General features: G+C 42.6%; 1 protein-coding gene across 3 annotated transcripts in view; it reads left to right on the top strand.

Annotated features, from left to right (window-relative positions):
* LOC135558633 (ephrin type-B receptor 1-like) overlaps positions 1-27,608 on the top strand; it is a 362,430-nt gene that overhangs the window by 319,533 nt on the left and 15,289 nt on the right. For 2 of the 3 annotated variants that reach the window (XR_010458378.1, XM_064992582.1), the window contains exons 9-12: positions 4,024-4,088; positions 16,032-16,220; positions 17,145-17,392; positions 21,871-22,086. Coding sequence is in view for 1 of the 3 variants with exons in the window: in XM_064992582.1 (XP_064848654.1) it covers positions 4,024-4,088; positions 16,032-16,220; positions 17,145-17,392; positions 21,871-22,086 (718 nt within the window). In the remaining 2 variants the exon portion in view is untranslated. The remainder of the gene's footprint in view (positions 1-4,023; positions 4,089-16,031; positions 16,221-17,144; positions 17,393-21,870; positions 22,087-27,608) is intronic. The other variant, XR_010458379.1, reaches the window with a different exon arrangement.

Here is a 27,608-nt window from a genome sequence, read left to right on the forward strand (position 1 = left end):
CAGTTGGCAACAATGAGGGCCTACCTAATGCATTACAGTTGGCAACAATGAGGGCCTACCTAATGCATTACAGTTGGCAACAATGAGGGCCTACCTAATGCATTACAGTTGGCAACAATGACAGCCTACCTAATGCATTACAGTTGGCAACAATGACAGCCTACCTAATGCATTACAGTTGGCAACAATGACAGCCTACCTAATGCATTACAGTTGGCAACAATGACAGCCTACCTAATGCATTACAGTTGGCAACAATGACAGCCTACCTAATGCATTACAGTTGGCAACAATGAGGCCTACCTAATGCATTACAGTTGGCAACAATGAGGGCCTACCTAATGCATACCTACCTAATGCATTACAGTTGGCAACAATGACATAATGCATTACAGTTGGCAACAATGAGGGCCTACCTAATGCATTACAGTTGGCAACAATGACATACCTAATGCATTACAGTTGGCAACAATGACAGCCTACCTAATGCATTACAGTTGGCAACAATGACAGCCTACCTAATGCATTACAGTTGGCAACAATGACAGCCTACCTAATGCATTACAGTTGGCAACAATGACAGCCTACCTAATGCATTACAGTTGGCAACAATGACAGCCTACCTAATGCATTACAATGAGTACCTAATGCATTACAGTTGGCAACAATGACAGCCTACCTAATGCATTACAGTTGGCAACAATGAGGGCCTACCTAATGCATTACAGTTGGCAACAATGAGGGCCTACCTAATGCATTACAGTTGGCAACAATGAGGGCCTACCTAATGCATTACAGTTGGCAACAATGACAGCCTACCTAATGCATTACAGTTGGCAACAATGAGGGCCTACCTAATGCATTACAGTTGGCAACAATGACAACCTAATGCATTACAGTTGGCAACAATGACAGCCTACCTAATGCATTACAGTTGGCAACAATGACAGCCTACCTAATGCATTACAGTTGGCAACAATGAGGGCCTACCTAATGCATTACAGTTGGCAACAATGACAGCCTACCTAATGCATTACAGTTGGCAACAATGACAGCCTACAATAATGCAATGCATTACAGTTGGCAACAATGACAGCCTACCTAATGCATTACAGTTGGCAACAATGAGGGCCTACCTAATGCATTACAGTTGGCAACAATGACAGCCTACCTAATGCATTACAGTTGGCAACAATGAGGGCCTACCTAATGCATTACAGTTGGCAACAATGAGGGCCTACCTAATGCATTACAGTTGGCAACAATGACAGCCTACCTAATGCATTACAGTTGGCAACAATGAGGGCCTACCTAATGCATTACAGTTGGCAACAATGACAGCCTACCTAATGCATTACAGTTGGCAACAATGACAGCCTACCTAATGCATTACAGTTGGCAACACCTAATGCATTACAGTTGGCAACAATGCCTACCTAATGCATTACAGTTGGCAACAATGAGGCCTACCTAATGCATTACAGTTGGCAACAATGACGGCCTACCTAATGCATTACAGTTGACAGCACCTAATGCATTATGGCAACAATGAGGCCTACCTAATGCATTACAGTTGGCAACAATGAGGGCCTACCTAATGCATTACAGTTGGCAACAATGACAGCCTACCTAATGCATTACAGTTGGCAACAATGACAGCCTACCTAATGCATTACAGTTGGCAACAATGGCAGCCTACCTAATGCATTACAGTTGGCAACAATGGCAGCCTACCTAATGCATTACAGTTGGCAACAATGACGGCCTACCTAATGCATTACAGTTGGCAACAATGACAGCCTACCTAATGCATTACAGTTGGCAACAATGACAGCCTACCTAATGCATTACAGTTGGCAACAATGAGGGCCTACCTAATGCATTACAGTTGGCAACAATGACGGCCTACCTAATGCATTACAGTTGGCAACAATGACGGCCTACCTAATGCATTACAGTTGGCAACAATGACGGCCTACCTAATGCATTACAGTTGGCAACAATGAGGGCCTCCCTAATGCATTACAGTTGGCAACAATGAGGGCCTACCTAATGCATTACAGTTGGCAACAATGACGGCCTACCTAATGCATTACAGTTGGCAACAATGACAGCCTACCTAATGCATTACAGTTGGCAACAATGAGGGCCTACCTAATGCATTACAGTTGGCAACAATGAGGGCCTACCTAATGCATTACAGTTGGCAACAACGACAGCCTACCTAATGCATTACAGTTGGCAACAATGAGGGCCTACCTTATGCATTACAGTTGGCAACAATGAGGGCCTACCTAATGCATTACAGTTGGCAACAATGAGGGCCTCCCTAATGCATTACAGTTGGCAACAATGACAGCCTACCTAATGCATTACAGTTGGCAACAATGAGGGCCTACCTAATGCATTACAGTTGGCAACAACGACAGCCTACCTAATGCATTACAGTTGGCAACATTGACGGCCTACCTAATGCATCCAGTTTGCAACATTGACGGCCTACCTAATGCATCCAGTTTGCAACATTGACGGCCGACCTAATGCATCCAGTTTGCAAAAAGGCACTAAAGGAAAACTGGAAAAAAAATGTATGTTATGTCCTGAATACAAAGCACTAGTTATGTGGAAAATCCAACACAACACATCACTGAGTACCACTCCTCATTTCGGAGCATTTCAGTGCTAGAGGCGTCACTACAGACTCTCTGGTTCGAATCCAGGCTGTATCACAACTGGCCGTGATTGGGAGTCCCATAGGGCAGTGCAAAATTGGCCCAGTATCGTCCAGGTTTGTCCGGTGTAGGCCGTCATTTTTAACTGACTTGCCTAGTTAAATAAAGGTTAAATACATTTTTTAAAAGCATGGTGGTGGCTGCATCATGTTAATGGGTATGCTTGTCATTGGCAAGGACATGGGAGATTTTTGGGACAAAAAGAAACGGAATAGAGTTATGCACAGGCATAATCCTAGAGGAAAACCTGGTTCAGTCTTGTTTCCAACAGACACTCAGAGACAAATCCCCCTTTCAGCAGGTCTATAACCTAAAACACAAGAACAAATATACACTGGAGTTGTTCACCAAGATGACATTGATGATTCCTGAGTGGTCTAGTTACAGTTTTGGCTTAAATTGGCTTGAAAATCTTTGGCAAGACTTGAAAATGGCTGTCTAGCAATGATCAACAACCAATTTGACAGAGCTTGAACAATTTAAAAAAAAGTATAATTTGCAAATATTGTACAATTCAGGTGTGCAAATCTCTTAGAGACATACCCAGAAAGACTCACAGCTGTATTCGCTGCCAAAGGTGATTCTAACATGTTTCGACTCGTGTGACTACTTACATAAATTCAATATTTCTGTATTTCATTTTCAATAAATCTTCAAACCTTTCTAAATTTAATCCATTTATAATTCAAAATGTGGAATATGTAAAGGGGAGTGAATACTTTGTGAAGGCTCTGTAACTGTTCCACATCTGTATTATGAGTAAGTTTCTCTATGAATTGTCCATTTCACATGTGGACCAAAGTGTTCACGCTGAGTTGACCTGAGTTAACTGACTCAAACCAATTTTATTCTCAAAAGCGTGTTACAGCACCATGCTACTTTCCCCCACCCCCTCTCTCTTCAGAAACCTTTAAGTTGAATTTAGAATTTGCAGCCGTGCCATATGCTACCAGTTAGTAGCACCGCGCCCTATCAGACACGGCAGGGTTTGATGACTGTAGGAGCAGAGGAGAGGGTTAGGAAGACAGATGAAAAGCTACAGAGATGTTATCACATCTCTAATTAAAAAATAGCTCATTCTCATTACACTACATTTGTCGCTGCAGCTAACTCTAACCCTAAGCCACTGATTCAGTTTCAGACCGGTCGCTTTCAGGACTCGGTTAGTGAGACTCGGAGACAGATTTAATGATTCCTCCTGACTCCTCCTTTCATCCTAAAGTTGTTTTTACGTTTTATTTTTTTTCCACAAAATAAAACTTTTCTTTCTCTATCTCTGATTTGTGTTCAGGAAACGGGCGTACACCAAGGAAGCGGTGTACAGCGACAAGTTACAGCATTACAGCACAGGAAGAGGTAAGTTCACTACCACAGCACCATATACTACAGACCCTGGTTAGATTCCAGGCTGTATCACAACTGGCCATGTACGCCGCCCTATGGGAGTCCCATTGGGCTGCGTACAACTAGCCCAGTGTTGTCTGGGTTAGGGTTTGGCCGGGGTAGGCCGCCATTGTAAATAAGAATTTGTTCTTAACTGACTTGCCTAGTTAAATAGGACGAAACACATATCAATTGTCCATCATGTTCTATCATTTAGGGCAAAACAGTCCCTCAACGTTCTAAATGACCTTGACTGACACCCTTGATTGACACTCAGCCTGGTTCGATCACGCACAGGCCACATTAAGGGCAAAACCAACCCTTCCATGTCCTTCGCGTTTTGCTATAGAGGGAAAAAAACACCCCTTCTGATTGAACATTGAGGGCTAAAACATCCCTTTACACTTTCTAAATGACATTGCTTGACACTCACCTCTCAGAGTTGTAACCGTGATTGAACCACACACAGTTCTATCATGCTGAGTACTAAAACAACCTGTTCTAGCACTGAGGGAAAATACACCCCTTCCTGATCCGACGTAGCGGTCAAAAGTCATCCCTTTCCTGATCTAAGTAACATTGACTGACACTCATCTCTCAGGGCTGTGTAACCATGATTGAGGAATATACGTCTGCGTTGTCATGACCGCTCTTTCCTGTGGATTTCTGAACATAACGCAACAAACAAACGTCGGTATTTTGGGTATAAAAATAAACTTTATGGAACAAAAGGAACATTTGTTGTGTAACTGGGAGTCTCGTGAGTGAAAACATCCGAAGATCATCAAAGGTAAACCATTTTTTTGATTGCTTTTCTGATTTTCGTGACCCAGCTACTTAATGCTTAGTGTACATAATGTTATGTTGTGCTATCGATAAACTTACACAAACGCTAGGACTGCTTTCTCTGTAAAGCATAATTTCAAAATCTGAGACGACAGATGGATTAAAACAAAAGGCTAAGCTGTGCTTTCCTATATTGCACTTGTGATTTCATGAATATGAATATTTTTTAGTAATATTATTTGACTGTGGCGCTATGCTATTCAGCGGTTGCTGATGACCATTATCCCGCTACCGGGATGGGTAGTGTCAACATTAAGAGTCAATCCTCACAGCCTGTGATCTGCCCATCAAGAACTCCAGGATTCCAGTTGCAGACCCAGGGCTCTGAGCTTGGTGACAAGCTTGGAGGAAGCAATAGTGTTGATGGCTAAACTGTAGTCAATTAACAGCATTCTCACATAGGTGTTCCTCTTGTCCAGATGTGTTTTCGCTGTGTGAATAGCTCTGGAAATGTCATCTTCTGTAGATCTGTTGGAACGGTATGCAAATTAGAGTTAGAGCGATCCAGTGTGCCTGGCATGCTGGCCCTGATGTGGGCCATGACCAGCCTCGCCAAGCATTTCATGATGACCGGGGTGAGTGCGACGGGCGATAGTCATTTGGGCATGTCACCTTGTTTTTCTTGGGCACTGGGCCGATGGTTGTCTCTTTGAAGCGGGGACTACAGCCTGGTACAGGGACAGGGACCGGTTGAAGATGTCAGAGAAAATGACTGCCAGCTGGTCAGCCCACACTCTGAGGATGCGGCCAGGGATGCCATCTGGGCTGGCTGCTTTGTGAGTATTCACTCTTTTGAGAGTTTTCCTCACATCAGACTTGGAGAGTGAAAGCACCTGGTCGCCCGGAGCAGCGAGAGTCTTCCTGGACTGCTCAATATTGTCTGCCTCAAAGAAAGCATAGAATGTTTTAAGCTGGTTTGGGATGGAGGCTTTTGGTGGGCACCACACAGGTGGATTTTCCTTTGTATTCTCTGGTAGTCCTTGCCACATACTGTAAGTCGTGAGTCTGAGTTGTCGAACATCAATTTAAGTTTGAGTCTATATTGTCTTTTGCATCTCTAATAGATTTCCGGAGCTTGTACCTGCCTGCTTTGTACATGCGGTGTGCCATTTCTCCCCCGGTCAAACCCTCAGAAGAGTTGGCATTCGCAGTTGGTTGTATCAGAGGCTATCTTATGGAGATTTAAATCCATTAACATAAGTGGAGAAATAAAATAAGAAGATGTTAGAGAGACGGCAACAGCGCTAACCACGCTTATCATCAAGCAATTTGAAGGCGAGGGAAAAACAGTGATAAGTGTTCCTATTCAGCTTGTGTTTTCCCCCTCCACTCTCACCCGCTAACTAATAATAATGCTCAGGAATAGATTATGTCCCATCTTTTCTCTTCAGGATTTGACAGACAGTTTTATAATTACTACTCATTGGTAGAAAACTACCCACTTTGGAAGAAACAACTCCACTTTGATTATTTTTGGTTGAAATGCTTAAGGAGTGTTTTTTTTCACCCTGGCTGTTGGTAATGGAGTCACAAACTGTGATGAGTGGTGCACTGAATGGGAAATGAACATTCAATACCTAAAACTATAAAGGGGTAGTTCAGGGATTTTACTGAAATTATTGGCACGCTTGATAAAAATGACCCAAAAATACTATTAAATAAATAATTCAAATACCGAGCTATTTTGTATGTTCCAAAAATTAGAAAAGTATATTTTATACCAACAAAATTAGTCAGAGAAAGAGATTTTGTTTAACAAGTAATAAAACAAATTCTCAAAAAGGTAGGTGTCAAAATTGGCACCTCTGTTTTCAATACTCCATGCTCCCTCCCCTTGCAAGGATAACAACACTGGGCCTTTTTCTAAAATGTTTTATGAGAGTGGAGAACACATAGTCTTTCCAGATCCGTGATATCCTTTGTCTTTGCTTATGGACTGTCCTCTACAATTCAAACTAGAGAATGACCGATATGGATTTGTTGGGGCCGAGGAGGCTGATGGACGATATTTTAGGTCAATATTCAATATCATTACATTTTAACATTTTTATGACAAAATATCCCGGAGTCATGTATGCGTTAATGCATCCATTTTAAAATCAAACAATTAATGACTGTTTTTACCAATCTAACTACATAATATTTTATTTAAATTGTAAATCTCTTCATTAACTGAGTAAATGAAGATGGAATAGGCCTACACACAATACAGGTGAATGCATATTCAATAGGAGTGTGCGCCTGCATTGAGTTATTGAGCTTGTTTCGGAGACTACGGTGCTACTGTACAGATGGCAATCGTTTTGCCTTCCATTCGGGACCTAATCAAATCAAATGGTATTGGTCACATACACATGGTTAGCAGTTGTGAGTGTAACGAAATGCTCATGCTTCTAGATCCGACAGGGCAGCAGTATCTAACAGGTAATATCTAACAATTCCACTACAAAACCTAATATCTAACAATTCCACTACAAAACCTAATATCTAACAATTCCACAACAAACCCTAATATCTAACAAATTCCACTACAAAACCTAATACACACAATCTAGTAAAGGAATGGGATGAGAATATATAAGTATAAAATATATGGATGAGCAGTGACAGAGAGGCTAATATGCAATACATAGTAAAGAATAGATAGTGAAGGATACATTATACAGTATATGAGATGAGTAATGTGAGATATGTAAACATTCTTAAAGTGGAATTATTAAAGTGACCTAATGACCAACAACATTTGCATTGAATCATCACTCCGGCATGTCACGCTTGTATGGAAGGACCTCGTATAGCACTGCTGTTAGTTTGTAAATATAAAATAACATATATTCAATGCAAATGGGTCCAACGTAATGTCATGATTTGTGATCACGGATGCTTATGAAAAAAGTATTTCTTTCAGCTGTCAGGATGCATAACACAATTAGAAACAGTTCTATTGGCGAGTTCAGCTATCTGTCAAGAAATGGCAGGTTGCAACTTGATCTTACTGCTACGATTGGATAGAGCGAGGCTGTAACTAATTCCCTTTCACATCTCTCTCCATCGCTCATATCACTTGCTGCAGTTTACTGCTAGTATGAAAACTCACTCGATGGCGTTGACATTGGCTACCAAGACATAAATGTGCATAATAAAAGGAAATTGACAAGTCAGTTACACAACTGAATGCATTCAACTGAAATGTGTCTTCTGCATTTAACCTAACCCCTCTGAATCAGAGAGGTGAGGGCGGCTGCCTTAATCAACATCCACGCCCAGGATCAGTTGGGCTGATCACGCAAGGGCAGATCGGCAGATTTTTCAGTCTTACCAGCACTGGGATTTGAAACCACAACCTTTCGGTTACTGTCCAATGCTCTTAATCTCAAGGCTACCTGCTGCCTCTCATATGGTGGTGGCAGGGTAGCCTAGTGGTTAGAGCATTAGACTAGTAACCAAAAGGTTGCAAGTTCAAATCCCCGAGCTGACAAGGTAAGAAATCTGTCGTTCTACACCCCTGTACAGGCAGTTAACCCACCTTTCCTAGGCCGTCATTGAAAATAAGAATTTTTTCTTAACTGACTTGCCTAGTAAAATAAAGGTAAAAAAAATAATAAAAAAATATCTAACAAGGAGAGCGAGGGTAGGAAAAAATATGAGACAACGATGCACATTATGTCTAAGAGTTTAATCTGCCCATGGTTTAAGTGAGAACATACAAACACGCACGCTGATCTACAGTTTACATGGTCCATAAACATGCTGGATTATTCTTCGGTAGCTAAACCTATTGCCAAACTTTATTTGGCCATTTTAAAACACTTCCTTCTTTCCCTATTAGGGCAATCATCTAATCTATCAACTGTCAATTTACGCATATGATTGCAGCTGGTCAGATTGGCACACCAGTAAATAGCTAACGCTCCATTGCTAAAAAATTGTGCATGTTCAAATGATAACCAGCTAATGTTAGCTAGCTACATTGGCTATTAGCTCCTATCTGAAATCTTATCACAATGTTTATCTAGCCAGCTAGCTAGCACAGTAGCTAATATAGCTAGCTAGCTAACATCGCAGATGAAAAGGTTAGCTAATTATTGTAATCTTTGCTAAGAGATCACATAGCTAGCTAGCTTTCTTATTTCATGCATATCCTGGCACGTCGACACAAGCCTTATTATTAGTGAATTAACTAAACCAATATTTGCAACAGGAGTTTGATTTTGGTCACTGTGTCAATTCATCCATTTATCTATCTGCACCTTTCTGCTGGAGAATGAGCTAGCTTGCTGCTTGCTGCTGATTTTCCCAGCTATGCATTCCTCAGCATTGTGCAGTTGCTCATGGCCAGGCGGTGAGGGGTGGCTGGCATAGCAGCATTTATGCTATGTAAAGGGACTATCAGCAAAGCCGATAGAGAAGGTCCAATAACCGATAGACTAGAAAAAGCTAATATCGGCCCGATATATCAGCTCGGCCGATTAACGGTTGTTCTCTAATTTCTCACCACAGGTTTTCAATGGAGTTTGGAGACTGAGATGGCCATTACAAAATGTTGATTTAGTGGTCAATTAACCACTTTTACATTACATTTAAGTCATTTAGCAGACGCTCTTATCCAGAGCGACTTACAAATTGGAACCACTTATTTGTGAATGTGTTAGGGTTCATTGTCTTGCTGGATGATCCCTTGCGGCCAAGTTTCAGCCTCCTGCAGAGGTAACCAGGTTTTTGGCTAAAATGTCCTGCTGCTTGGTCAAGTTCATGATGCCGTTGAACATATCAAGGGCCCCAGGACCAGTGGAAGCAAAATAGCCCCATAACATCAAAGATCCATCACCATATTTGACAGTAGGCACAAGGTACTTTTCTGCATATGATTCTATTTTTTGACACCAAACCCACCACTGGTGTGCGTGGTCTAATGAGGTCTATTTTCATGTCATCTGACCACAGCACTGCCTGGAGTTTGCCAAACGGCATTGGCACTTAGATTGGATCCGGTGCTATGGTCAGATGACAGGAAAATAGTCACAAGCACATCAACAGCCATCCATAAACATCACACACACACACACCCACACACACACACACACACACACACACACACACACACACACACACACACACACACACACACACACACACACACACACGCACGCACACACACACACACACACACACACACACACACACACACACACACACACACACACACACACACACACACACACACTAATGGATCTACACACATCCGCTTGCCACCATATATGTAGGCCTATGCAGGAACATGTACACATGTGCAGGAACATGTACACATGCATGCACGCACGCACGCACACAGGCACACACACACACACACACCACAAGCATCTGTCACCATTTATCAACACGCATTCACTGACATTCACACACTCCCACACAATACATATTTAGTAAATGCCCACATACAACATGTATCCAGAAATGTCCATATGTCAGCCACATGCACACACACACACACACACACACACACACACACACACACACACACACACACACACACACACACACACACACACACACACACACACACACACACACACACACACACACACACACACACACACCTACTACTAGTTTATCTAGCGTGTCCTGCGTTGCATATAATCAATGCGGTGCTTGTTAATTTCTCATCGAATCACAGCCTACTTCGCCAAACGGGTGATGATTTAGCACTGTCGTTGCACCAAACCTAACCATAAATATCAATGCCTTTCTTTAAAATCAATACACAAGTATATATTTTTAAACCTGCATATTTAGTTAATATTGCCTTGTAACATTAATTTCTTATAATTAGGGAAATTGTGTCACTTCTCTTGCGTGCCGTGCAAGCAGTCAGGGTATATGCAGCAGTTTGGGCCACCTGGCTCATTGCGAACTGTGTGAAGTCCATTTATTCCTAACAAAGACCGTAATTAATTTGCCAGAATTGTAGATAATTATGACATAACATCGAAGGTTGTACAATGTAACAGCAATATGTATTGCCACCCGTTAGATAAAATACATCACAGTTTCCATATTTCACTGAAAGAATAAATGTTTTGTTTTCGAAATTGTAGTTTCCAGATCTGACCATATTAATGACCAAAGGCTCGTATTTCTGTGTGTTATTATGTTATAATTAAGTCTATGATTTGATATTTGATAGAGCAGTCTGACTGAGCGATGGTAGGCAGCAGCAGGCTCGTACGCATTCATTCAAACAGCTCTTCGCAATGCTTCAAGCATTGAGCTGTTTATGACTTCAAGCCTATCAACTCCCGAGATTTGGCTGGTGTAACTGATGTGAAATGGCTAGCTAGTTAGCGGGGTGCACACTAATAGCGTTTCAATCGGTGACGTCACTCGCTCTGAGACTTGGAGTAGTTGTTCCCCTTGCACTGCAAGGGCCGCGGCTTTTGTGGAGCGATGGATGGGTAACGATGCTTCGAGGGTGGCTGTTGTCGATGTGTTCCTGGTTCGAGCCCAGGTAGGAGCGAGGAGAGGGACGGAAGCTATACTGTTACACTGGCAATGCTAAAGTGCCTATAAGAACATCCAATAGTCAAAGGTATATGAAATAAAAATGGTCTAGAGAGAAATAGTCCTATAATTCCTATAATAACTACAATCTAAAACATCTTACCTGGGAATATTGAAGACTCATGTTAATCGGAACCACTAGCTTTCATATGTTCTCATGTTCTGAGCAAGGAACTGAAACGTTAGCTTTTTTACATGGCACATATTGCACTTTTACTTTCTTCTCCAACACTTTGTTTGTGCATTATTTAAACCAAATTGAAGATGTTTCATTATTTATTTGAGACTAAATTGATTTTATTGATGTATTATATTAAGTTAAAATAAGTGTTCATTCAGTATTGTTGTAATTGTCATTATTACAAATACATTTTAAAAATTGGCCGATGAATCAATATCAGCTTTTTTTTGGTCCTCCAATAATCGGTATTGGTATCGCCGTTGAAAAATCATAATCGGTCGACCTCTAGTGACAACGGCCCAGACTCTTCTGACAGAAATGTCTGTCATTGGAAAAACAGCCCGGAAAAGACAGATTCTTCAACAAACTTCCATATATTTCACTAAGAATCTAATTGCTTGCTGGATTTAGATTTTAATTTACGATCCAGGCCAGCGGCGTGTTAATCCCTTAAGATTTGCAGATTGCCGAATGTTTGTATTTTTCTCTCTCTGATTTCTGCCTTAATAAGTTGCAGTGTGTGTCTGATAAATTATTTTCTCACATCAAACGCTGGCTAATTAACTTAACTTGCACTGAGGAGAATATTCATTTATGTTTTGCCTGTAGCGTGTATGAGTGTATATACGCACATCATGGATCTATACAGTAGATTTGTTTAGGTGTGTATACTTCAGGACCAAATCTGTGCCATGAGCTATTGGTTATAGGGGATCTTTCTCTCTCTCTCCACCCCCTCTTTCCCTCACCCAATGGACTTTGTTGTTTTATAGCTGGGAAAAAATAGACCCGGTGGTTTAGATGTGCTTTGGCCCGCACAAACAACTGATAAACTGTTTGCTATTTAAATTATACATGAAAGTGGGCATGGGTCTGTGGAATATGGAAAAAGGCAATGGGATGCAAGTTTGTGTGTGTGTGTGTGTTCCCAGGCCTGAGATTCCTGAGCTGCGTTTCAGGCACACGCATGCACACACGTCCATAATGCCATTATATAATGCCGAACTCCAAACCCTCTCATGGATTATCTGTAATCCAGTCTCCATGGAGTCTCTAATCAGCAATTACATCCACAGAGACAGGCTTCAAGGTAATTAGTGTGCTCGCCAGTCTGAGCTTTCATTCAAGAGCTATATGTAAGGTACAAGGTACCTTGATCCCCTCCTTGAATAGAGATCCTATCCTTCCTATCCCCTTCTCAGCCCTCCGCCACTTGACTCTGCTCAGCCTAGGTGCTGCATGTCATGTAGATGAATGAGGTTCATGAGGAGACGAGGGGCTTATTTCAACCCTGGTGCCATATTGCAAAACCAGTCTGAGAGTGCTAATCAATGTCATTGAGAGAATTTGTGGCTCTAGTCAAATTTAGTGCATTACAATAGTGGATAGGTTGCGATTTTAGGCGTATATTCTATGTTGTCAATTCATGTGTTGAATATGATTTTGACTACCCACAAGCCATCTCATCTGCCTCAGAAACAAGTGTTTCTTCATTCCCAGACATCCCCAGACAGTGAACTGTACTCACCTATCTGTCGCTGGCGCTTAGAGCCGTTGGTTAGCGAGGCGGTTTTATCAGTTTATGAGCATCTATGGGGAGAGATGGTGGGGAAATTGGTTCCTCTGCGATCACAGGGCAGAGAGGAAGGGAGTGAGAGAGGAAAGCTCTTTCTGTTTCTCTCTCTCTCTCTCATTCTGTCTCTCTCTCTTTCTCCTGGCTCTCGATGTTTACTGTTGGATAAAACGGATTCATCAAAACACTATTTTATTAGTGTCTGCTGTGGAGAAGTGCTTGTTCCTGGGAGAAAACAGGAGCCCTAATAGACTTGTGTACATTACTATAATTCAAATCCATTCACACAGGCTTGTTTGCCTACACCCAAAGACAGAGTCCTGGAAACCAGGGGTTGGAACCAAAATTATCTTTTCCAATCAGAACCACTATTTTTTCCGTTTCGTCACGTGTTCCGACCAGCAAAATAATGTTCTGAACCGGTTCAAACCAAAAATGTTTTCCCGGTTTATATTGTTCCTTTGTGTTCATTTTTTTACTTGTGAAATCAACAGTTATTTACATTTAGCTCATTAAATGACTTCACCAATCAGAACAGACAGAGCAGGCAGGCGAGTTGTTTACATGCGTGATGGACAGACAAAAGTAGCCTTTGGCACAAGGTTCGACTGAAATAATGCGGGTGGGGAGAGAGCAGGAGAGGGTTGAGAAGGAGGCCTGAAGCTCTGGCATCTTGTTGAGACATGCATTATCTGAATTATTTGAATTATATCTAGGAGGGGAAACTTCTATGGAGGAACTTTGAATGTCTATGGTAACATCAGTACAGTAGACTATGGTAACATCAGTACAGTAGACTATGGTAACATCAGTACAGTAGACTATGGTGACGTCAGGACATTAGACTATGGTAACATCAGTAGAGTAGACTATGGTAACATCAGTACAGTAGACTATGGTAACATCAGTACAGTAGACTATGGTAACATCAGTACAGTAGACTATGGTAACATCAGTACAGTAGACTATGGTAATGCCAGTACAGTAGCCATCAGTACAGTAGACTATGGTAACATCAGTACAGTAGACTATGGTAACATCAGGACAGTAGACTATGGTAACATCAGTACAGTAGACTATGGTAACATCAGTACAGTAGCCTATGGTAACATCAGGACAGTAGACTATGGTAACATCAGGACAGTAGACTATGGTAACATCAGTACAGTAGACTATGGTAACATCAGTACAGTAGACTATGGTAACATCAGGACAGTAGACTATGGTAACATCAGTACAGTAGACTATGGTAACATCAGGACAGTAGACTATGGTAACGTCAGTACAGTAGACTATGGTAACATCAGTACAGTAGACTATGGTAACGTCAGTACAGTAGACTATGGTAACATCAGTACAGTAGACTATGGTAACGTCAGTACAGTAGACTATGGTAACATCAGTACAGTAGACTATGGTAACATCAGTAGAGTAGACTATGGTAACATCAGTAGAGTAGACTATGGTAACATCAGTAGAGTAGACTATGGTAATGCCAGTACAGTAGACTATGGTAACATCAGTAGAGTAGACTATGGTAATGCCAGTACAGTAGACTATGGTAACATCAGTAGAGTAGACTATGGTAATGCCAGTACAGTAGACTATGGTAACATCAGTAGAGTAGACTATGGTAACATCAGTACAGTAGACTATGGTAACATCAGTAGAGTAGACTATGGTAACATCAGTAGAGTAGACTATGGTAACATCAGTAGAGTAGACTATGGTAACATCAGTACAGTAGCCATCAGTACAGTAGACTATGGTAACGTCAGTACAGTAGACTATGGTAACATCAGTAGAGTAGACTATGGTAACATCAGTAGAGTAGACTATGGTAACATCAGTAGAGTAGACTATGGTAACATCAGTAGAGTAGACTATGGTAATGCCAGTACAGTAGACTATGGTAACATCAGTAGAGTAGACTATGGTAACGTCAGTACAGTAGACTATGGTAACATCAGGACAGTAGACTATGGTAACGTCAGTACAGTAGACTATGGTAACATCAGGACAGTAGACTATGGTAACATCAGTAGAGTAGACTATGGTAACATCAGTAGAGTAGACTATGGTAACATCAGTACAGTAGACTATGGTAACATCAGGACAGTAGACTATGGTAACGTCAGTACAGTAGACCATGGTAACATCAGTACAGTAGACTATGGTAACATCAGTACAGTAGACTATGGTAACATCAGTAGAGTAGACTATGGTAACATCAGGACAGTAGACTATGGTAACATCAGTACAGTAGACTATGGTAACGTCAGTACAGTAGACTATGGTAACATCAGGACAGTAGACTATGGTAACATCAGTACAGTAGACTATGGTAACGTCAGTACAGTAGACTATGGTAACATCAGTACAGTAGCCTTGCGTTTTTTTGTTCAACTAGAAAAAAATGCCTTGAACTTAAAATAATGTTATTAACTGGTTCCCATGCTTTTAAAATAATGTTTCTGTTCTTGAATAGTATGGATCATTTTCATTGAACAAATATTTTCTGTATTTTAGTTCTGTTCCCTGAACCGCTTCTAACCCCGATGGAAGCATCATTCTAATGCATAGATACCTTATAAGAGGTTGTATTACAGCACAGATACCTTTTTCATTGCACTATGCTGTTAGATACATACTACATGGACATATGAATTCAATGTCCACCCACAGCCCATTCACCACCAAAAACACAAAAGATTCTGCACTCTCACTGATTGTTCATATCCACTCTGATTGGTTCTAGAGCTCTCCCTGAGAGCCGACATGTCTAACTGCCCCTCCCCAATGGGCTGCCCGACCCACTTCTCAGGCTCTCCGGGGATGAAGATCTACATTGACCCCTTCACTTATGAGGACCCTAACGAGGCCGTCCGGGAGTTCGCCAAGGAGATCGACGTCTCCACCGTCAAGATCGAAGAAGTCATTGGCGCAGGTAAATGTGGATGGATGTGTGTTTCTTTGTGCGTGGGCAGGTTGGTGGGTTGCAGAAATATCTTTAGCCTATAGCATCCCAGTCCCTGTACCAAGCTCTCTCTCTTTTTTGCTTTGTCTGTCTCCCTATCTCTATTTCGTTCTCTCTCTCCCAACTCCCTCTCTCTCTGCCTTCCTAACTCCCTCCCTCTCTCCCTTCCTAACTCTCTTCCTCTCTCTCTCTCTGGGGACATGCCCTCCCTCGATGGGCCATCCCAGACCTTCTTGACTGTATGGGGACATGCTCATTGGTGTTGATTCATACAAAGAGTTAAATAACAGCAGGCTAATGAGACAAGGACTGGAGTCGCCTCCGGTGGTCTGGCTGAGACACACTGCATGATAGGCGAGAGGAAACAAGAAAGGATAGGGGGAGGAGATGGAGGAGTGGGATGAAGGAAAGGATAGAGGAATGGGGATTTGCTAATTACAGATTTCCGTTTTTTGTTTACTCGATGGTGTGGGATCTCTGCAGGATGCCGAGAGGATGATGAGTAATCAAGGAATGGAAATAGTAGATATTTACTGTGTATTTGTTGTGTTGTTATTCCTGTAGTTTCCATTCATGAATGCCCTCCCCAGATTCTGAGCTGCTGTTCAACAAGATAGCCCCACTGTTGATCTCAAATGAGACAATTACTTTTGATTATTGAAAACACAAAGGTCTAACTATCTTCTGCTTGTTAACGCTGGTCCAACATACATGTTGTATAGGGTCCCTGGTCAAATAGGGTCCCTGGTCCCTCTCGAGCCAGATTCGAAGTATTGCACGAGCGCGATCAACTGGATTCATATTTACTGACATCTCAAGGTCTACTATTGACTTGATCTCTCAAGACTGTCGATCCAGCCCTATAACCACACACCACACCTCTCCTTCCCCCAGGTGAGTTTGGTGAGGTGTACAAGGGGCGCCTGAAGCTGCCAGGCAAGAGGGAGATCTACGTAGCCATCAAGACCCTGAAGGCAGGATACGTGGAGAAGCAGAGGCGGGACTTCCTGTCCGAGGCGTCAATCATGGGACAGTTTGACCACCCCAACATCATCAGACTGGAGGGCGTGGTCACCAAGAGTCGGCCAGTCATGATCGTCACAGAGTTTATGGAGAACGGGGCCCTCGATTCCTTCCTGAGGGTGAGTTATAGAACGTGTGTGTATCAAGTGCCTTAGATTATGAGAGCTGCTCCACGATCAGCTGGTCCCCCTGTCCCATGAAATCTCATTCAACATGATTCAAAAGGCTAAACTGCTCCTACATCAGCACTCCCAATCTAAAACACTTAATGAGTATAGACCCAGGAATATGGATGGTGTTCACTCCACTGTGCCTTATTAATCATTTATAAACACTGCTTACCACCTCTTTTTTATAGTTTCTTATAGTAAATGGGACTGTGGTAATAGTTTATTTACATGTTTTTTCTGTTCACATATTATGTATTATACAGTATGATGATATACACTGAGTTTACAAAACATTAAGAACACCTGCTCTTTCCATGACAGACTGACCAGGTGAATTTAGGTGAAAGCTATGATCCCTTATTGATGTCACCTGGTAAATCCACTTCAATCAGGGTAGATGGGAGGAGACAGGTTAAATAAAGGATTTTTAAGCCTTGATACAATATAGACATGGATTTTGAATGTGTGCCGTTCAGAGGGTGAATGGGCAAGACAAATGGGGTTTGGTAGTAGATGCCAGGCGCACCGGTTTGTGTCAAGAACTGCAACTATGCTGGGTTTTTGACACTCAACAGTCTCCCTTCCCGTGTGTATCAAGGATGGTCCACCACCCAAAGGACATCCAGCCATCTTGACACAACTGTGGGAAGCATTAAAACATTGGGCCAGTAACCGAAAGGTTGCTGGATCAAATCCCAGAGCTGACAAGGTAAAAATATGTTCTGCCCTTGAGCAAGGCAGTTAACCCCGCTGTTCCCTGGGCGCCGAAGACGTGGATGTCGATTAAGGCAGCCCCCCGCACCTCAAAGGGGTTGGGTTAAATGCGTAAGACACATTTCAGTTGAATGCATTCAGTTGTACAACTGACTAGGTATCCCGCTTTCCTTTCCCATTGGTGTCAACATGGGCCTGTGTATGTGTGTGTGTGTGTGTGTGTGTGTGTGTGTGTGTGTGTGTGTGTGTGTGTGTGTGTGTGTGTGTGTGTGTGTGTGTGTGTGTGTGTGTGTGTGTGTGTGTGTGTGTGTGTGTGTGTGTGTGTGTGTGTGTGTGTGTGTGTGTGTGTGTGTGTGTGTGTGTGTGTAGGGGGAGTTTGCAACTCAATATTAGGAAGGTGTTCCTAATGTTTGGCATACTCAGTGTATGTTGCACTAAGACTGCACTGGTTCATTGCAGCATGTTTGTGGCCTGATAAAACCAATATGAGTTACAGCTGATGATACAGTGCCTTGCGAAAGTATTCGGCCCCCTTGAACTTTGCGACCTTTTGCCACATTTCAGGCTTCAAACATAAAGATATAAAACTGTATTTTTTGTGAAGAATCAACAACAAGTGGGACACAATCATGAAGTGGAACGACATTTATTGGATATTTCAAACTTTTTTAACAAATCAAAAACTGAAAAATTGGGCGTGCAGAATTATTCAGCCCCTTTACTTTCAGTGCAGCAAACTTTCTCCAGAAGTTCAGTGAGGATCTCTGAATGATCCAATGTTGACCTAAATGACTAATGATGATAAATACAATCCACCTGTGTGTAATCAAGTCTCCGTATAAATGCACCTGCACTGTGATAGTCTCCGAGGTCCGTTAAAAGCGCAGAGAGCATCATGAAGAACAAAGAACACACCAGGCAGGTCCGAGATACTGTTGTGAAGAAGTTTAAAGCCGGATTTGGATACAAAAAGATTTCCCAAGCTTTAAACATCCCAAGGAGCACTGTGCAAGCGATAATATTGAAATGGAAGGAGTATCAGACCACTGCAAATCTACCAAGACCTGGCCGTCCCTCTAAACTTTCAGCTCATACAAGGAGAAGACTGATCAGAGATGCAGCCAAGAGGCCCATGATCACTCTGGATGAACTGCAGAGATCTACAGCTGAGGTGGGAGACTCTGTCCATAGGACAACAATCAGTCGTAAATTGCACAAATCTGGCCTTTATGGAAGAGTGGCAAGAAAAAAGCCATTTCTTAAAGATATCCATAAAAAGTGTTGTTTAAAGTTTGCCACAAGCCACCTGGGAGACACACCAAACATGTGGAAGAAGGTGCTCTGGTCAGATGAAACCAAAATTAAACTTTTTGGCAACAATGCAAAATGTTATGTTTGGCGTAAAAGCAACACAGCTCATCACCCTGAACACACCATACCCACTGTCAAACATGGTGGTGGCAGCATCATGGTTTGGGCCTGCTTTTCTTCAGCAGGGACAGGGAAGATGGTTAAAATTCATGGGAAGATGGATGGAGAAAAAATACAGGACCATTCTGGAAGAAAACCTAATGGAGTCTGCAAAAGACCTGAGACTGGGACGGAGATTTGTCTTCCAACAAGACAATGATCCAAAACATAAAGCAAAATTTACAATGGAATTGTTCAAAAATAAACATATCCAGGTGTTAGAATGGCCAAGTCAAAGTCCAGACCTGAATCCAATCAAGAATCTGTGGAAAGAACTGAAAACTGCTGTTCACAAATGCTCTCCATCCAACCTCACTGAGCTCGAACTGTTTTGCAAGGAGGAATGGGAAAAAATTTCAGTCTCTCGATGTGCAAAACTGATAGACATACCCCAAGCGACTTACAGCTGTAATCGCAGCAAAAGGTGGCGCTACAAAGTATTAAGTTAAGGGGGCTGAATAATTTTGCACGCCCAATTTTTCAGTTTTTGGTTTGTTAAAAAAGTTTGAAATATCCAATAAATGTCGTTCCACTTCATGATTGTGTCCCACTTGTTGTTAATTCTTCACAAAAAAATACAATTTTATATCTTTATGTTTGAAGCCTGAAATGTGGCAAAAGGTCGCAAAGTTCAAGGGGGCCGAATACTTTCGCAAGGCACTGTATATGGGCAATGTAATGTACATTTGTCAGCCCACAACAGGGCTTAGGCTTACAGAGCACAGTCATTGTAGATTTGAAAATGTACTGAACCCAATTCCACCATCCCCTCATCAAAGACTTCCTGAAATAGCCAACTTATGTCCTCCTCGTTTAATTTCTCCACTCATGCCCCAAGCTCTTAATGGACTATCCCCTCGCTCTTTTGTAGTTTGGACGGAATGAGCGAGTGTACAGCTTAATCAATATTCAACCCTTATTTTTTTCTCTCCTTCCCTTCTTCCTTCCCTCCCTCCATCTCATGGATTGGTTTTCTACTCTACTTTGTTCTAATGCTGGTTTAAAGGGACCCTTTGAAGTTGGCTTTGCTAGCCGCCACATCCGTCTTATGTTCCCATCGATCTTACACTACCCTCTTATTTGTTAGTGTGTGTCAAAGCTCCTCTGAGCATTGGAGACACAGGGAGGAACTAGGAAGGGGTTGGGGGGAGAGAGAGAGAGCTCCCCCATGTGTGAGTGTTACCAACAGTGATGTACGATGTGCAATTTTCACTAGAAACATCCTCTAACCACTCATTTTGATAGGATCGTTTTTGAGTAATCCAATTTGGGAATCAAAATGAATTCCATCCCCCTCCTTTTGATGTAAAATAGGAAATGATATGCAATACAAGGGCTGTCTGGGACTGTGTCGATAGTGTGATACAAAAAAGGGTTCCAAAAGTGTTCTTCAGCTGTCCCCATAGGATAACCATTTTTGCTTCCAGGTAGAACCTTTTTTGGTTCCAGGTAGAAGCCTTTGAGGAAAGGGTTCTACATTGGACCCAAAAGGGTTCTACCTGGAACCAAAAAGAGTTATTCAAAGGGTTCTCCTATGGGGACAGCCGAAGAACCCTTTTAGGTTCTAGATGGCACCTTTTTTTCTAAGAGTGCAGCGTGAAAGTAAAAATCTAAAGATCAAATCACTTTAAGTGTAAAGGCTTGACGATTCCATCCCAGACTCAGAAACAACTAGTTTGCTGTGTTGGAGAAGTGGGTCGCATAGAGATAGATAGGCAGCAGGTTAGGCTGTCTGTCACACCCTGTGTGTATGGAATATTGTACGTACTGTAGGTGTGATGGCAGATCTTGTACAAAAGTGTGTCCTTACTTCCTGACTGTGGTGACACGGATGCGTCCGTAGGCTTTTCTATTCTGGGAATGAGATCCCAGAGGACGTGGAAGGAATTTGAAACACAGCCTCTCAGTGTCAGAACAGTGTTGGCTAGGCATGGTCACTATACAATCTGACACTCACACAACATCTGTAGCATAGCATGCAAAATGTGCTTGTGTTAGTGTCATGTTGTTGCGGTTTTTAAATCAATTGCATTTCAATCAAGTAGAAACATGCAATCAAATAGAACCGTGTCCAGTCTGAACATCTTCATGCCTAATACTTTGAAATAGTGTAGAATTCATTGAAGTATGGCTTGTTTACTGTCGACATCTCAACTGAAAGGCCTGCAGAAAGGCCTGTAGATGACAAGTTTAATTTCATGGTGCTAATAATCCCCCTCTACCTCTCCCCATGTCTCCCGCAGCAAAACGACGGTCAGTTCACTGTAATCCAGCTGGTGGGCATGATGAGGGGCATCGCGGCGGGCATGAAGTACCTCTCTGAGATGAACTACGTCCATAGAGACCTGGCCGCCCGCAACATCCTGGTCAACAGCAACCTGGTCTGCAAGGTGTCCGACTTTGGACTTTCGCGCTACCTTCAGGACGATACCTCTGACCCCTCCTACACCAGCTCTCTGGTGAGTCCCCCAAAAAACATTTTTCTCACCTTTATGTTTTGAAATGGATAAGTTGGTTCATAGCAACAAGACTGTCTGTCTGAAGACCAGCCACATAGAACAGGGAGGGTTCTGGGATTGATGTTTATGAAGTGTGTCTCCACTGTGATGTGTCTCCTCCAATTGTTGTCAACAAACAACATACCGGCATTCGGCGTATTATGATAGAGGAAGAAGGTGATTCATTGGTATGTTTTTAGACACACTTAGTTATGGCTCTTTTGTTGTGAGTGTAGTTGTGAGTGTAGGTGTGTGTGTAGTTGTGTGTGTCCAGGACTGCTTGAATAAAGTAGAGGTAACTGGTACATCAGAAGAACTACAGCCTTTCTGTCTGGCCATCTCTCATGCATTTCCTTTCAGTCTTCCTTGCCACTCTTCCTTGCCAGTCTTCCTTGCAACTCTTCCTTGCCACTCTTCCTTGCCACTCTTCCTTGCCACTCTTCCTTGCCACTCTTCCTTGCCACTCTTCCTTGCTACTCTTCCTTGCCACTCTTCCTTGCCACTCTTCCTTGCCACTCTTCCTTGCCACTCTTCCTTGCCACTCTTCCTTGCCACTCACTTTTCTCTTTCTCAGTCACTCGCTTCCTTACCTCCATCTATCCTCTTTTACATTCCACAAGCCTTCTCTCTTCCTTCTCCTCCCTCTTTGTAATAGTCACGGACCTTGACTGTCACATCTTCATTAATGCAGAGACTCTGGGGAAGAACTCCTCTCTCCCCTCTGTCATTGGGATGCGCGGGATGCAGGGAAACCAAAGAGCATCTCAGCCCCTCAAACTGACAGCTAGGGCACCGTCCCTCCACACTCCTCAGGAACTGGCCCTGGTCGCCCTGCCCCCTTCCCCCGCTCATCATGCATTATTCCTGGGGCATCATGGAAGGGTTTGGGCCCCTAATTAACACCACAGAGGAACAGATTTATAATTATTAGACACTATGGCTGGTGTATCTGACTCCATCTCCTCCCCGCTCTGTTTTGGATGTCATCCACAACACACTCGTATCTGAATGCAGTGCAAGGTTATGAGGGCTTGCTGTGTGAGTGTGTGTGACCTGCATTGACTTTCATTTGAAACGACTCTGCTAATTAGTTATTTGTAATGGTTTATTATTCGGTTGCTCCTGACAGTTGGAGGGAATACAGTGTGTCTGCCTGGTGCAGTACACCAGAGTCTGTTCTTTTGTGAGGTCAGTTGTAGTAAAGGATATAGTGAAATGGCTCGCTGCTTTGACGAAACTGCCTGAGGGCAACTTTTGTAAAATAATTTATATGCACACACTGTGCATGAGGAAATCAAATATATTCCAATATGTATGAGTCATTTACAACTAAAAACTCTAAGATGTTCTAAAAATAAAGGTGGTAAGACATCTAAACATCAGCTACCATAGTACAAATATAGGAGACTAAATTTAGTTCTTATCTATCTAAACATTGGAGATGATCTTTGAGAAATCAAGGACAAAACAACAACAATACAAACCCACGTCTACCTTTATTTAGAGAGCAGATGCTCCATCATCAGAAGATGACTATATTAGAACTCAACCGTGCGTGTGTGTGTGTGTGTGTGTGTGTGTGTGTGTGTGTGTGTGTGTGTGTGTGTGTGTGTGTGTGTGTGTGTGTGTGTGTGTGTGTGTGTGTGTGTGTGTGTGTGTGTGTGTGTGTGTGTGTGTGTGTGTGTGTGCTTGAATGTGTCTGAGTCTCAGGTGTGAACGGGAAGTGTGACAGGTTTTGTAGAGGGGACGTGACCTCCTGTTGGTGGGTTTGGGAAGTGAATTGGCCACTAGGAAGGCAGACCAACATGGGTCTCTGTAAGCCCTGCTAAAGGTGTTTTTCCTGAACAACAAATAAATAAGAAATACAAGATCACCTTCTGTCGGCTGTCAATCTTGTTGATGCTACAGAGGTTCAGAAGGGGTAAAAGGTTAGAATTGGACTATAGATTATGTTTTTGATGTTTGCCTGTTTCATGTACAAGACTTCTTGAATATTAGATGATGCATCTCAAGGGTTTCATACTGTAAAGGGATTCAAAATATAGATAGATTTTGGCTTTATTATGGACTCCTTTCAAAAAAAGACAGCAACTGTTTGTGTGCTTAACCTTTACCCAACCCAGCTATTCCCATTGAGATAGGACCTCTATGACATTAGAGGCCTGACACATAACACATAGACATAAACAGCCATTTGCACTCCACCCATAAGCAAACCAGAGTCACGCAACAGTCTCTTCAACCATTCCCCTTGACCTTACCGTGTCTGAGCACTAGCTTGGTCCTGACTGTCCTGTGGGAACGTTCTGGGAATGTTCTCTATCCACAGGGGAGAAGTTGTGGAGATGTTTGGCAGAGAGTCGGGGTCCTTGGGTCTCTCATGTATTCCTCTAATTAAGCTATGCATGCTGCCATTCCTCCACAATGCCACGGCAGCTCCTTTCAATCGCTGACCTCCCTCCGCCGGTTACGAGGTGAACACCAAGGCAATCACAGAGCGAGGCCAGCGCGGCGAGCGAAGGCCGAGGGAATAAGGAAAATGTTATTCCGCCGGCGACCCGTGAATTACCGTCGCCATCGACCTCCTCCTCCTGCAAATGAATCACCTCATTTTTCCTGTCCTTACTTTGTGATGTGTTCCTCCTATTTTGGGGTGACCAATTACCTGGCCTCCAGAGAGGTGCTGGGGAACATTGCATAGTGTTAACCCTGGGGCTGGAGCTCACACTATGGACATCAGTTTACCTTCTTTCTCTTTTTCTTTCTACTTATTTCTACAACTATATTAGCACTATTATAGTTCTATCTCTACATTTATCTATCTACAGCTGAAGTCGGAAGTTTACATACACTTAGGTTGGAGTCCTTAAAACTCATTTTTCAACCACTCCCCAAATTTCTTGTTAACAAACTCTAGTTTTGGCAAGTTGGTTAGGACATCTACATTGTGCATGACATAAGTAATTTTTCCAACAATTGTTTACAGATAGATTACTTCACTTATAATTCACTGTATCACAATTCTAGTGGGTCAGAAGTTTATATACACTAAGTTAAAGCTGCCTTTAAACAGCTTGGAACATTCCAGAAAATGATGTCATGGCTTCAGAAGCTTCTGAAGCTGAAGATGCTGGAGGAAACAGGTACAAAAGTATCTGTATCCACAGTAAAACGAGTCCTATATCGACACAACCTGAAGGCCACTCAGCAAGGAAGAAGCCACTGCTCCAAAACCGCCATAAAATGCCAGACTACGGTTTGCAACTGCACATGGGGACAAAGATCGTACTTTTTGGAGAAATGTCCTCTGGTCTGATGAAACAAAAATAGAACTGTTTGGCCATAGTGACCATCGCTATGTTTGCAGGAAAAAGGGGAGACTTGCAAGCCGAAGAACACCATCCCAACCGTGAAGCACGGGGGTGGCAGCATCATGTTGTGGGGATGCTTTGCTGCAGGAGGGACTGGTGCACTTCACAAGATAGATGGCATCATGAGGTAGGAAAATTACGTGGATATATTGAAGCAACATCTCAAGACATCAGTCAGGAAGTTAAAGCTTGGTCACAAATAGATCTTCCATGACACCAAGCATATTTCCAAAGTTCTGGCAAAATGTCTTAAGGACAACAAAGTCAAGGTATTGGAGTGGCCATGACAAAGCCCTGACCTCAATCCTACAGAAAATGTGTGGGCAGAGCTGAAAAAGCGTGTGTGAGCAAGGAGGCCTATAGACGTGACTCAGTTCCAGCTGCTCTGTCAGAAGAAATGGGCCAAAATTCACCCAACTTTAAAGGCAATGCTACCTAAAACTAAATGAGCGTATGTCATCTTCTGACCCACTGGGAATGTGATGAAATAAATAAAAGCTGAAATAAATAATTCTTTCAACTATTATTCTGACATTTCACATTCTTAAAATAAAGTGGTGATCCTAACTGACCTAATACAGGGAATTTGTACAAGGATTAAATGTCAGGAATTGTGAAAAACTGAGCTTAAATTTGGCTAAAGTGTATGTAAACTTCCGACTTCAACTGTATCTATCTAGTCTTTTCCCTGAGTGACCCAAAGGCTCAAGGAAGGACAGGCAGTGTCGACATGATGAGTGGTGTGTCACACAGTATTTGCTGTGTGTTAGTGGTTAAAGATGTGAAAGGCTTTTAGTGGCTAACGGTGAGAGGTTGTCTGTGTGAAAAAGATTGGTGACTGGAAAGTGCAATGCAATCACACATTGTATTGAAAGCCAATGCCCTGAGGAGTAGAGAGAGCTGGCATTTGTGATTCAAGAGTGGTTGAATGTGGTTGTATGTTGGGCAGATGCCTCCCGTGTCACACAATGTATGTTGAGACTGAGGGTTGTTTGTGTGTGTATGGTTATGTTAATGCGTATAAGTGTGAGTGCGTCCATGTAGAGTTCTGCGCGGGACTGTTTTCTTCATCCCGTTCCCTCCCACTCTCGCTGCTTTTCATACCAGGCCCGTCCGCTCCTGCCGACTTCGTGTCCGACTCCCACCCACTCCCGCACGAACTGGTCCCAATCCCAACCACAGTCCCTCAATGCTATTTTAGGTGTGTGACTCAGCACGCTTTGCAGCCCCGGTCCCAGCAATTTGCACCCTAGTCAAGATCAAAATGCGCAAAAAAAGCTTAAAAATTCTGTTAAAATACCAGAGATTCTCATGTGGCCAATTTGTATTTTTGGGCTACACTCTTAGCCCCCATAGGAGAACCCTTTGAAGATCCCATTTAGGGTCCATGTAGAACCCTTTACACAGAGGGCTCTACATTAACCCCTAAAGGGTTCTACCTGGAACCAAAAATGATTCTACTACGGGGACAGTCGAATAACCATTTTTTCTGTATATCAGCCTACAGGGTAGACGCAGTTTGAAAGAGAGTAGAGTTGGGGTGAATATAGTTGAATGGACACACCAACATGGTTTTACCGAACTCTGCTGCGTTTACCCCCTTAGTTCAATTGGCTAGGACTGGTGTGAACACCCTATCCGCACTCGGGAGTGCCTTAAACAACGCACCGTGGTTCAGGCAGGATGAAAACGATTACATAAACCATGATCCTTTGTTAGTTACGGCCACTTTCACCATGATCCTTAGCGATACTTTGGTGCCAATATGTGGATGACGTCAGCGCTACTCTCTTCGGGTTTTAATGTCTATGGCTTCACCACACTAACCGTCTGGCGATATCAAACCCTTTGCTGTTTGATTGTCTTCCATTTGCATCCTTTCCTCTTTCCCCCCCTTTTCCTTGGCATATGGCCCAAAGCCTCTTGTAAGTTTGTCACTTGTGTGAAATATTGATGTGGTCAAAGTTACAGGGGACTTAAGGGTAAAGAAGTGAAAAACTTGGAGGAAAGTTGCCATTTGGTCTAAAGGGCCAGGATGTCCTTGCTCTCAAGAGTGCTTTTATAGGGACCAATATAGACCCTGAGCTTATGCAGCATTCATGTCCCTAACAG

This window comes from Oncorhynchus masou, chromosome 17, assembly GCF_036934945.1.
Source record: "Oncorhynchus masou masou isolate Uvic2021 chromosome 17, UVic_Omas_1.1, whole genome shotgun sequence".
Classification (NCBI taxonomy): domain Eukaryota; kingdom Metazoa; phylum Chordata; class Actinopteri; order Salmoniformes; family Salmonidae; genus Oncorhynchus; species Oncorhynchus masou.